This window comes from Notolepis coatsorum (genome assembly GCF_963971535.1).
Source record: "Notolepis coatsorum genome assembly, chromosome: 6".
NCBI classification, from domain to species: domain Eukaryota; kingdom Metazoa; phylum Chordata; class Actinopteri; order Aulopiformes; family Paralepididae; genus Notolepis; species Notolepis coatsorum.
In genome coordinates, this window is record NC_140170.1 from 32342252 (window position 1) to 32354974 (window position 12723).

The 12723-nt window shown below is 43.9% G+C and overlaps 1 protein-coding gene across 6 annotated transcripts in view; it reads left to right on the forward strand.

Moving 5' to 3' along the window:
* ppp6r3 (protein phosphatase 6, regulatory subunit 3) overlaps positions 1–12723 on the forward strand; it is a 172748-nt gene that overhangs the window by 102045 nt on the left and 57980 nt on the right. For all 6 annotated transcript variants that reach the window (XM_084316105.1, XM_084316109.1, XM_084316108.1 and 3 more), the window contains 2 exons: positions 1986–2040; positions 7296–7426. In XM_084316105.1, coding sequence (XP_084172231.1) covers positions 1986–2040; positions 7296–7426 — 186 coding nt within the window. The remainder of the gene's footprint in view (positions 1–1985; positions 2041–7295; positions 7427–12723) is intronic.

The window sequence follows — 12723 nt, forward strand, 5'->3', positions numbered from 1 at the left end:
AACTCATACTGAGGCCTTAGTTTTGGTTTTAAATTGCATATCATCATTAATTTATTTATTGTCACAGAGCAGAAGAATTTTGCCAAAACAAACCAATAGTATCCAGCTGCAGAACGGCAGACCAGCCACACACTCGCACCCAAACGCATTTCCTTTGATTTAATTATACATCAAATGATTTATGTCAAGGATTGCAATGCCTCGCTTGAATGAAGTTAACTTTTCACCTGGATAACGTCAACATTCAGGGTGAATGTAATGTGAGAAATTGGGATTAAAAAAAAATTTAAATAAAAATAAATTTTAATTTGTGTCAGAGTGTGGCTGGTCTGCCGATCGACATACAGCCCAAGCTAGAGAGTTTCCAAGGATGTGCAATACCGGGCGCAAGGCGGCGGTATTGGACGTTTGCGATCTCAGACTCAACCCCAATGATAACACAGGCTCCCTCGATGGATTATGAATGGGAATATCGAATAAAATAAATAACGATAGGAAACAAGCGATGCCCCCCCCCCCTGAAAAAAATCTTAGGGGAAACACGAATCTAGTACTACTGTAGAGTAACTACCCTGGGGCGTAGCTGTAGACTGATGGGTTCATGGATCTGGTGTGTGTGTCTGTTGCTCTCTGTCTGTCTGCTGTTGTGTGTTGTCTGTCTCTGTGTCTGTTGTCTGTCTCTGTGTCTGTTGTCTGTCTCTGTGTCTTGTCTGTCTGTGTGTGTGTTGTTGTCTGTCTGTTTGTGTCTGTTGTCTGTCTCTGTGTGTTGTTGTCTGTCTGTTTGTGTTGTTGTCTGTCTCTGTGTCTTGTCTGTCTGTCTCTGTGTGTTGTTGTCTGTCTCTGTGTGTGTTGTCTGTCTCTGTGTGTTGTCTGTCTGTGTGTGTGTTGTTGTCTGTCTGTTTGTGTCTGTTGTCTGTCTCTGTGTGTTGTTGTCTGTCTGTGTGTGTTGTTGTCTGTCTCTGTGTCTGTTGTCTGTCTCTGTGTGTTATCTGTCTCTGTGTCTGTTGTCTGTCTCTGTGTGTGTTGTCTGTCTCTGTGTGTTGTCTGTCTCTGTGTGTTGTCTGTCTCTGTGTCTGTCTCTGTGTTGTCTGTCTCTGTCTGTTGTCTGTCTCTGTGTGTCTGTTGTCTGTCTCTGTGTCTGTTGTCTGTCTCTGTGTCTGTTGTCTGTCTCTGTGTGTGTCTTGTCTGTCTCTGTGTCTGTTGTCTGTGTCTGTTGTCTGTCTCTGTTGTCTGTCTCTGTGTCTGTTGTCTGTCTCTGTGTCTGTTGTCTGTCTCTGTGTCTGTTGTCTGTCTCTGTGTGTCTGTTGTCTGTCTCTGTGTGTTGTTGTCTGTCTCTGTGTCTGTTGTTTGTCTCTGTGTGTTGTTGTCTGTCTCTGTGTGTGTCTGTTGTCTGTCTCTGTGTCTGTTGTCTGTCTCTGTGTCTGTTGTCTGTCTCTGTGTGTCTGTCTCTGTCTGTTGTCTGTCTCTGTGTGTCTGTTGTCTGTCTCTGTGTCTGTTGTCTGTCTCTGTGTGTGTCTGTTGTCTGTCTCTGTGTCTGTTGTCTGTGTCTGTTGTCTGTCTCTGTGTGTCTGTTGTCTGTCTCTGTGTCTGTTGTCTGTCTCTGTGTGTTGTTGTCTGTCTCTGTGTGTGTCTGTTGTTTGTCTCTGTGTGTGTCTGTTGTCTGTCTCTGTGTCTGTTGTCTGTCTCTGTGTGTCTGTTGTCTGTCTCTGTGTCTGTTGTCTGTCTCTGTGTCTGTTGTCTGTCTCTGTGTGTCTGTTGTCTGTCTCTGTGTCTGTTGTCTGTCTCTGTGTGTTGTTGTCTGTCTCTGTGTGTGTCTGTTGTTTGTCTCTGTGTGTGTCTGTTGTCTGTCTCTGTCTGTTGTCTGTCTCTGTGTGTCTGTTGTCTGTCTCTGTGTCTGTTGTCTGTCTCTGTGTCTGTTGTCTGTCTCTGTGTGTGTTGATGTCAGTGTCTAACTAAACTAAACTCTGTTCTCTTTAACATTGCAGTATTCCCTTTGATAGGATATCAGACATCAATTTTTCACTGAATACAAATGAAAGTGTAAGTATTGTGATTCTGTATTATATTACATTAAGTAGAGCCCAACCGATATATTGGTTGGCCGATATTGGCTCATCAAAGATATATATATGTTTATGTTAACGATATCCCACCACATTTCTAAGCTAGTGTGAAGGTACTGGTCTGGTATCATATGAAACTAGAGGTGTTGACGAAATCAAAGGTAGCATGTCATGCTAGCTGTCTGGCAAAGGTAGCATGTCATGCTAGCTGTCTGGCAAAGATACCATGTCATGCTAGCTCACTGGCAAAGGTACCATGTCATGCTAGCTCACTGGCAAAGGTACCATGTCATGCTAGCTCACTGGCAAAGATAGCATGTCATGCTAGCTGTCTGGCAAAGGTACCATGTCATGCTAGCTCACTGGCAAAGGTAGCATGTCATGCTAGCTGTCTGGCAAAGGTACCATGTCATGCTAGCTGTCTGGCAAAGGTACCATGTCATGCTAGCTGTCTGGCAAAGGTACCATGTCATGCTAGCTGTCTGGCAAAGGGGGTAGGTTTTACTCCAAGGTTATGCTATTTCAAATGCCATGGGCATGGCCATATTCAAAGGGGTCCCTTGACTTCTCACCTCAAGATATTATCTGAATGAAAATGGAATCAGACAAGACTCCTCTTTACAGCCAAGCTCATTTACACTAGTCACATGCAGAATTAGGCCCAAACCATGCCATTTTTTGCATTCAGTACAAATGTATTACTTCAGCCTGTAATATACACAGTATATTCATATCCAGTACATTTTGTTCAACTGTAAAATATCTCACCTCCAGTACAAATCCTTGTCACAACTTTTTGATAACTAAGTTTGAGGGATCTTTGCTAAAAATGTGTGTGAATATCATTAATATATTGATTTACTTCCAAATATTGGTATCGGACTAAAAAATCCAGTCAGTCGGGCTCTTTTATTCAGTGTTGTCTCTGCTGCTGCCTGAACACCTCTGACTAGTGATGCACGATATATCGGCCGGCGATATAATACCGGCCGATATGGCAGTTTTTTTTTACACATCGGTATCGGTCCGATATCAAGATAGGGCCGATATGGGCCGATAAATAATAATAATAATAATAATTTGTACATGTTTTGGCCTTAAATATTTTCAAAATATCAGTAATTTCTGAAAATAAGTTACAAAAGTAAAAAAATAAAAAGAAGTGTTTTGGAAAATAGCTCTTTATTTGATTATCATAAAAAAGTGTTTTCTATACAGAGTATCGACATCTGTAAATATCGGTATCGGCCAGAACAGCAATATTAATATCGGTTATCGGTATCGGCCACAATTTTCACATCGGTGCATCACTACCTCTGACTACAACCAGGTAACCGTTCTAACATTATAACCAGGTCTTTAAGAACCAGAGAACCGTTCTAACATTATAACCAGGTCTTTAACTCATTGAGCGCCACGCTGTTTTTCCATCTGTACTGCCTGGCGCCCGCGTTATTGACCATTTTCACGATGTTTGCGGACCCATCGTATATTCTATATTATAGCTATATATATATATATATATATATATTATAGGGCTCATTTGACGGGCACTATTTATATTCCAACAGGGACAAACCAGTTAATTTCTACATACTTTCGTTTGCGCGCTATTCCACGCTAAACATCGCCCCGTTTCAAAATAATCCAGTCTCGTTTTCTAGATTGTGAGATCTAAATTATAAATATGCGCAAATCGTTCGGGTTGCTCGCCTGAAACCTATATTATTTCCAAATCAAAGGTATATACCATATTAGATGTTTCTTCACAAAGTCATCAAGGGGGGGGGGGTCGTTTTACGAAGCTGTGATCGTTACCAAAAGCATGTTTTAGGTTCGGTAAAATAGACTAGATGTTTCAGGGTTAGATGTTTCAGGGTTAGATGTTTCAGAACTCCAGGGTTAGATGTTTCAGGGTTAGATGTTTCAGAACTCCAGGGTTAGATGTTTCAGGGTTAGATGTTTCAGAACTCCAGGGTTAGATGGTTCAGGGTTAGATGTTTCAGGGTTAGATGTTTCAGGGTTAGATGTTTCAGGGCTCCAGGGTTAGATGTTTCAGGGTTAGATGTTTCAGGGTTAGATGTCTCAGGACTCCAGGGTTAGATGTTTCAGAACTCCAGGGTTAGATGTTTCAGAACTCCAGGGTTATATGTTTCAGGGTTAGATGTTTCAGGGTTAGATGTTTCAGAACTCCAGGGTTAGATGTTTCAGGGTTAGATGTCTCAGAACTCCAGGGTTAGATGTTTCAGGGTTAGATGTTTCAGAACTCCAGGGTTAGATGTTTCAGGGTTAGATGTCTCAGGGTTAGATGTTTCAGGGTTAGATGTTTCAGGGTTAGATGTCTCAGGGTTAGATGTTTCAGGGTTAGATGTTTCAGGGTTAGATGTTTCAGGGTTAGATGTCTCAGAACTCCAGGGTTAGATGTTTCAGAACTCCAGGGTTAGATGTTTCAGGGTTAGATGTTTCAGAACTCCAGGGTTAGATGTTTCAGGGTTAGATGTCTCAGAACTCCAGGGTTAGATGTTTCAGAACTCCAGGGTTAGATGTTTCAGGGTTAGATGTTTCAGAACTCCAGGGTTAGATGTTTCAGGGTTAGATGTTTCAGAACTCCAGGGTTAGATGTTTCAGGGTTAGATGTTTCAGAACTCCAGGGTTAGATGTTTCAGGGTTAGATGTTTCAGAACTCCAGGGTTAGATGTCTCGGGGCTCCAGGGTTAGATGTTTCAGGGTTAGATGTCTCAGGGTTAGATGTTTCAGGGTTAGATGTTTCAGGGTTAGATGTTTCAGGGTTAGATGTTTCAGGGTTAGATGTTTCAGGGTTAGATGTCTCAGGACTCCAGGGTTAGATGTCTCAGGACTCCAGGGTTAGATGTCTCAGGGTTAGATGTCTCAGAACTCCAGGGTTAGATGTCTCAGAACTCCAGGGTTAGATGTTTCAGGGTTAGATGTTTCAGGGTTAGATGTCTCAGAACTCCAGGGTTAGATGTTTCAGGGTTAGATGTTTCAGAACTCCAGGGTTAGATGTTTCAGGGTTAGATGTCTCAGAACTCCAGGGTTAGATGTTTCAGAACTCCAGGGTTAGATGTTTCAGGGTTAGATGTTTCAGAACTCCAGGGTTAGATGTTTCAGGGTTAGATGTTTCAGAACTCCAGGGTTAGATGTTTCAGGGTTAGATGTTTCAGAACTCCAGGGTTAGATGTTCCAGGGTTAGATGTTTCAGAACTCCAGGGTTAGATGTTTCAGAACTCCAGGGTTAGATGTTTCAGGGTTAGATGTTTCAGAACTCCAGGGTTAGATGTTTCAGGGTTAGATGTCTCAGAACTCCAGGGTTAGATGTTTCAGGGTTAGATGTCTCAGAACTCCAGGGTTAGATGTTTCAGGGTTAGATGTCTCGGGGCTCCAGGGTTAGATGTTTCAGAACTCCAGGGTTAGATGTTTCAGGGTTAGATGTCTCAGAACTCCAGGGTTAGATGTTTCAGGGTTAGATGTCTCGGGGCTCCAGGGTTAGATGTTTCAGAACTCCAGGGTTAGATGTTTCAGGGTTAGATGTCTCAGAACTCCAGGGTTAGATGTTTCAGGGTTAGATGTCTCAGAACTCCAGGGTTAGATGTTTCAGGGTTAGATGTCTCAGAACTCCAGGGTTAGATGTTTCAGGGTTAGATGTCTCGGGGCTCCAGGGTTAGATGTTTCAGAACTCCAGGGTTAGATGTTTCAGGGTTAGATGTCTCGGGGCTCCAGGGTTAGATGTCTCAGGACTCCAGCGTTAGATGTCTCAGGACTCCAGGGTTAGATGTTTCAGGGTTAGATGTCTCGGGGCTCCAGGGTTAGATGTCTCAGGACTCCAGCGTTAGATGTCTCAGGACTCCAGGGTTAGATGTTTCAGGGTTAGATGTCTCGGGGCTCCAGGGTTAGATGTCTCAGGACTCCAGCGTTAGATGTCTCAGGACTCCAGGGTTAGATGTTTCAGGGTTAGATGTCTCGGGGCTCCAGGGTTAGATGTTTCAGGGTTAGATGTCTCGGGGCTCCAGGGTTAGATGTTTCAGGGTTAGATGTCTCGGGGCTCCAGGGTTAGATGTTTCAGGGTTAGATGTCTCGGGGCTCCAGGGTTAGATGTTTCAGGGTTAGATGTTTCAGGGTTAGATGTCTCGGGGCTCCAGGGTTAGATGTTTCAGGGTTAGATGTCTCGGGGCTCCAGGGTTAGATGTTTCAGGGTTAGGGGGAAAAAGGGCTCAGTGTCTTCCTGTGGTTGTCTTGAAGGCCAGTTAAACTTAGCCGTAGTATCTGTGTTGTTCTAATAACTTCTAATACTAGTACTTAATAATACTATAATAAATCGGATAACCATGTTTATTTCGCTACTATGTCAGAGAGGCTGAAGGGTTCCTGTTGGGTTTGGAGTAGTCCATGTATTTTTTACATAAAAGTGAACACCATACATCTTCTATTATAAACATTGTTTTAATATGGAACACCATACAGTGTTTATGATGTGTAACGTGTTGTAGCCAGATGTGTAACGTGTTGTAGCCAGATGTGTAACGTGGTGTAGCCAGATGTGTAACGTGGTGTAGCCAGATGTGTAACGTGGTGTAGCCAGATGTGTAAAGTGGTGTAGCCAGATGTGTAACGTGTTGTAGCCAGATGTGTAACGTGTTGTAGCCAGATGTGTAATGTGGTGTAGCCAGATGTGTAACGTGGTGTAGCCAGATGTGTAACGTGTTGTAGCCAGATGTGTAATGTGGTGTAGCCAGATGTGTAACGTGGTGTAGCCAGATGTGTAACGTGGTGTAGCCAGATGTGTAAAGTGGTGTAGCCAGATGTGTAACGTGGTGTAGCCAGATGTGTAACGTGGTGTAGCCAGATGTGTAACGTGGTGTAGCCAGATGTGTAACGTGGTGTAGCCAGATGTGTACCGTGGTGTAGCCAGATGTGCGTGGTGTAGCCAGATGTGCGTGGTGTAGCCAGATGTGTAACGTGGTGTAGCCAGATGTGCGTGGTGTAGCCAGATGTGTAACGTGGTGTAGCCAGATGTGTAACGTGGTGTAGCCAGATGTGTAACGTGGTGTAGCCAGATGTGTAACGTGGTGTAGCCAGATGTGTAACGTGGTGTAGCCAGATGTGTACCGTGGTGTAGCCAGACAACATCTATCAACATACACCTTCAACACTGTTTGAGTTGTTCTGTCTGATGTGACGAACAGATGTTGATGTTGTTGTTGTTGTTGACTCCAGGCCAACATGGCTCTGTTTGAGGCGCGCTGTAAAGAGAAGATCCAGCAGTTTCAGGACACGGGTTCTGATGAAGAGGACATCTGGGATGAGAAAGACGTCACCTTCGCCCCCGAGACTCAGAGACGCCCCAGGTAACACACACGCATTGTGTACATCATCTCTCTTCTCGTCTTGTTGTGAACACTGTTTGGTGTGAGTGTCTCTCTCTTCTCTTGTTGTGAACACTGTTTGGTGTGAGTGTCTCTCTCTTGTCTTGTTGTGAACACTGTTTGGTGTGAGTGTCTCTCTCTTGTTGTGAACACTGTTTGGTGTGAGTGTCTCTCTCTTGTTGTGAACACTGTTTGGTGTGAGTGTCTCTCTCTCTCTTGTCTTGTTGTGAACACTGTTTGGTGTGAGTGTCTCTCTCTTGTCTTGTTGTGAACACTGTTTGGTGTGAGTGTCTCTCTCTTGTTGTGAACACTGTTTGGTGTGAGTGTCTCTCTCTTGTTGTGAACACTGTTTGGTGTGAGAGTCTCTCACTCTTGTCTTGTTGTGAACACTGTTTGGTGTGAGTGTCTCTCTCTTGTTGTGAACACTGTTTGGTGTGAGAGTCTCTCTCTCTTGTCTTGTTGTGAACACTGTTTGGTGTGAGTGTCTCTCTCTTGTTGTGAACACTGTTTGGTGTGAGTGTCTCTCTCTTGTCTTGTTGTGAACACTGTTTGGTGTGAGTGTCTCTCTCTTGTCTTGTTGTGAACACTGTTTGGTGTGAGTGTCTCTCTCTCTTGTCTTGTTGTGAACACTGTTTGGTGTGAGAGTCTCTCTCTTGTCTTGTTGTGAACACTGTTTGGTGTGAGTGTCTCTCTCTCTTGTCTTGTTGTGAACACTGTTTGGTGTGAGTGTCTCTCTCTTGTCTTGTTGTGAACACTGTTTGGTGTGAGTGTCTCTCTCTCTTGTCTTGTTGTGAACACTGTTTGGTGTGAGAGTCTCTCTCTTGTCTTGTTGTGAACACTGTTTGGTGTGAGTGTCTCTCTCTTGTTGTGAACACTGTTTGGTGTGAGTGTCTCTCTCTTGTTGTGAACACTGTTTGGTGTGAGTGTCTCTCTCTCTTGTCTTGTTGTGAACACTGTTTGGTGTGAGAGTCTCTCTCTTGTTGTGAACACTGTTTGGTGTGAGTGTCTCTCTCTCTTGTCTTGTTGTGAACACTGTTTGGTGTGAGAGTCTCTCTCTTGTTGTGAACACTGTTTGGTGTGAGAGTCTCTCTCTTGTTGTGAACACTGTTTGGTGTGAGTGTCTCTCTCTTGTTGTGAACACTGTTTGGTGTGAGAGTCTCTCTCTCTTGTCTTGTTGTGAACACTGTTTGGTGTGAGTGTCTCTCTCTTGTCTTGTTGTGAACACTGTTTGGTGTGAGTGTCTCTCTCTCTCTCTTGTCTTGTTGTGAACACTGTTTGGTGTGAGTGTCTCTCTCTTGTTGTGAACACTGTTTGGTGTGAGTGTCTCTCTCTTGTCTTGTTGTGAACACTGTTTGGTGTGAGTGTCTCTCTCTCTTGTCTTGTTGTGAACACTGTTTGGTGTGAGTGTCTCTCTCTCTTGTCTTGTTGTGAACACTGTTTGGTGTGAGTGTCTCTCTCTTGTCTTGTTGTGAACACTGTTTGGTGTGAGTGTCTCTCTCTTGTCTTGTTGTGAACACTGTTTGGTGTGAGTGTCTCTCTCTCTTGTCTTGTTGTGAACACTGTTTGGTGTGAGAGTCTCTCTCTCTTGTCTTGTTGTGAACACTGTTTGGTGTGAGTGTCTCTCTCTCTTGTCTTGTTGTGAACACTGTTTGGTGTGAGTGTCTCTCTCTCTTGTCTTGTTGTGAACACTGTTTGGTGTGAGTGTCTCTCTCTTGTTGTGAACACTGTTTGGTGTGAGTGTCTCTCTCTCTTGTCTTGTTGTGAACACTGTTTGGTGTGAGTGTCTCTCTCTTGTTGTGAACACTGTTTGGTGTGAGAGTCTCTCTCTCTTGTGTTGTTGTGAACACTGTTTGGTGTGAGTGTCTCTCTCTTGTTGTGAACACTGTTTGGTGTGAGTGTCTCTCTCTCTCTTGTTGTGAACACTGTTTGGTGTGAGTGTCTCTCTCTCTTGTCTTGTTGTGAACACTGTTTGGTGTGAGTGTCTCTCTCTTGTTGTGAACACTGTTTGGTGTGAGTGTCTCTCTCTTGTTGTGAACACTGTTTGGTGTGAGTGTCTCTCTCTTGTTGTGAACACTGTTTGGTGTGAGTGTCTCTCTCTTGTTGTGAACACTGTTTGGTGTGAGTGTCTCTCTCTTGTTGTGAACACTGTTTGGTGTGAGTGTCTCTCTCTCTTGTCTTGTTGTGAACACTGTTTGGTGTGAGTGTCTCTCTCTCTTGTCTTGTTGTGAACACTGTTTGGTGTGAGTGTCTCTCTCTCTTGTCTTGTTGTGAACACTGTTTGGTGTGAGTGTCTCTCTCTTGTTGTGAACACTGTTTGGTGTGAGTGTCTCTCTCTCTCTTGTTGTGAACACTGTTTGGTGTGAGTGTCTCTCTCTCTTGTCTTGTTGTGAACACTGTTTGGTGTGAGTGTCTCTCTCTCTTGTCTTGTTGTGAACACTGTTTGGTGTGAGTGTCTCTCTTGTTGTGAACACTGTTTGGTGTGAGTGTCTCTCTCTCTCTCTCTTGTTGTGAACACTGTTTAGTGTGAGTGTCTCTCTCTCTTGTCTTGTTGTGAACACTGTTTGGTGTGAGTGTCTCTCTCTCTTGTCTTGTTGTGAACACTGTTTGGTGTGAGTGTCTCTCTCTCTTGTCTTGTTGTGAACACTGTTTGGTGTGAGTGTCTCTCTCTCTCTCTCTTGTTGTGAACACTGTTTGGTGTGAGTGTCTCTCTCTTGTTGTGAACACTGTTTGGTGTGAGTGTCTCTCTCTCTTGTCTTGTTGTGAACACTGTTTGGTGTGAGTGTCTCTCTCTTGTTGTGAACACTGTTTGGTGTGAGTGTCTCTCTCTTGTTGTGAACACTGTTTGGTGTGAGTGTCTCTCTCTTGTTGTGAACACTGTTTGGTGTGAGTGTCTCTCTCTCTTGTCTTGTTGTGAACACTGTTTGGTGTGAGTGTCTCTCTCTTGTCTTGTTGTGAACACTGTTTGGTGTGAGTGTCTCTCTCTCTTGTCTTGTTGTGAACACTGTTTGGTGTGAGTGTCTCTCTCTTGTTGTGAACACTGTTTGGTGTGAGTGTCTCTCTCTTGTCTTGTTGTGAACACTGTTTGGTGTGAGTGTCTCTCTCTTGTTGTGAACACTGTTTGGTGTGAGTGTCTCTCTCTTGTTGTGAACACTGTTTGGTGTGAGTGTCTCTCTCTTGTTGTGAACACTGTTTGGTGTGAGTCTCTCTCTCTCTTGTCTTGTTGTGAACACTGTTTGGTGTGAGTGTCTCTCTCTTGTCTTGTTGTGAACACTGTTTGGTGTGAGTGTCTCTCTCTTGTTGTGAACACTGTTTGGTGTGAGTGTCTCTCTCTTGTTGTGAACACTGTTTGGTGTGAGTGTCTCTCTCTTGTTGTGAACACTGTTTGGTGTGAGTGTCTCTCTCTTGTTGTGAACACTGTTTGGTGTGAGTGTCTCTCTCTTGTTGTGAACACTGTTTGGTGTGAGTGTCTCTCTCTCTTGTCTTGTTGTGAACACTGTTTGGTGTGAGTGTCTCTCTCTCTTGTCTTGTTGTGAACACTGTTTGGTGTGAGTGTCTCTCTCTCTTGTCTTGTTGTGAACACTGTTTGGTGTGAGTGTCTCTCTCTTGTTGTGAACACTGTTTGGTGTGAGTGTCTCTCTCTCTCTTGTTGTAAACACTGTTTGGTGTGAGTGTCTCTCTCTCTTGTCTTGTTGTGAACACTGTTTGGTGTGAGTGTCTCTCTCTCTTGTCTTGTTGTGAACACTGTTTGGTGTGAGTGTCTCTCTCTTGTTGTGAACACTGTTTGGTGTGAGTGTCTCTCTCTCTCTCTTGTTGTGAACACTGTTTAGTGTGAGTGTCTCTCTCTCTTGTCTTGTTGTGAACACTGTTTGGTGTGAGTGTCTCTCTCTCTTGTCTTGTTGTGAACACTGTTTGGTGTGAGTGTCTCTCTCTCTTGTCTTGTTGTGAACACTGTTTGGTGTGAGTGTCTCTCTCTCTCTCTTGTTGTGAACACTGTTTGGTGTGAGTGTCTCTATCTTGTTGTGAACACTGTTTGGTGTGAGTGTCTCTCTCTCTTGTCTTGTTGTGAACACTGTTTGGTGTGAGTGTCTCTCTCTTGTTGTGAACACTGTTTGGTGTGAGTGTCTCTCTCTTGTTGTGAACACTGTTTGGTGTGAGTGTCTCTCTCTCTTGTCTTGTTGTGAACACTGTTTGGTGTGAGTGTCTCTCTCTTGTCTTGTTGTGAACACTGTTTGGTGTGAGTGTCTCTCTCTTGTTGTGAACACTGTTTGGTGTGAGTGTCTCTCTCTTGTCTTGTTGTGAACACTGTTTGGTGTGAGAGTCTCTCTCTCTTGTCTTGTTGTGAACACTGTTTGGTGTGAGTGTCTCTCTCTTGTTGTGAACACTGTTTGGTGTGAGTGTCTCTCTCTTGTTGTGAACACTGTTTGGTGTGAGTGTCTCTCTCTTGTTGTGAACACTGTTTGGTGTGAGTGTCTCTCTCTTGTTGTGAACACTGTTTGGTGTGAGTGTCTCTCTCTTGTTGTGAACACTGTTTGGTGTGAGTGTCTCTCTCTTGTTGTGAACACTGTTTGGTGTGAGAGTCTCTCTCTCTCTTGTCTTGTTGTGAACACTGTTTGGTGTGAGTGTCTCTCTCTTGTTGTGAACACTGTTTGGTGTGAGTGTCTCTCTCTTGTTGTGAACACTGTTTGGTGTGAGTGTCTCTCTCTTGTCTTGTTGTGAACACTGTTTGGTGTGAGTGTCTCTCTTGTTGTGAACACTGTTTGGTGTGAGTGTCTCTCTCTTGTTGTGAACACTGTTTGGTGTGAGTGTCTCTCTCTTGTTGTGAACACTGTTTGGTGTGAGTGTCTCTCTCTTGTCTTGTTGTGAACACTGTTTGGTGTGAGTGTCTCTCTCTCTTGTCTTGTTGTGAACACTGTTTGGTGTGAGTGTCTCTCTCTCTTGTCTTGTTGTGAACACTGTTTGGTGTGAGTGTCTCTCTCTTGTTGTGAACACTGTTTGGTGTGAGTGTCTCTCTCTTGTTGTGAACACTGTTTGGTGTGAGTGTCTCTCTCTTGTTGTGAACACTGTTTGGTGTGAGAGTCTCTCTCTCTCTTGTCTTGTTGTGAACACTGTTTGGTGTGAGTGTCTCTCTCTTGTTGTGAACACTGTTTGGTGTGAGTGTCTCTCTCTTGTTGTGAACACTGTTTGGTGTGAGTGTCTCTCTCTTGTCTTGTTGTGAACACTGTTTGGTGTGAGAGTCTCTCTCTTGTTGTGAACACTGTTTGGTGCGAGTGTCTCTCTCT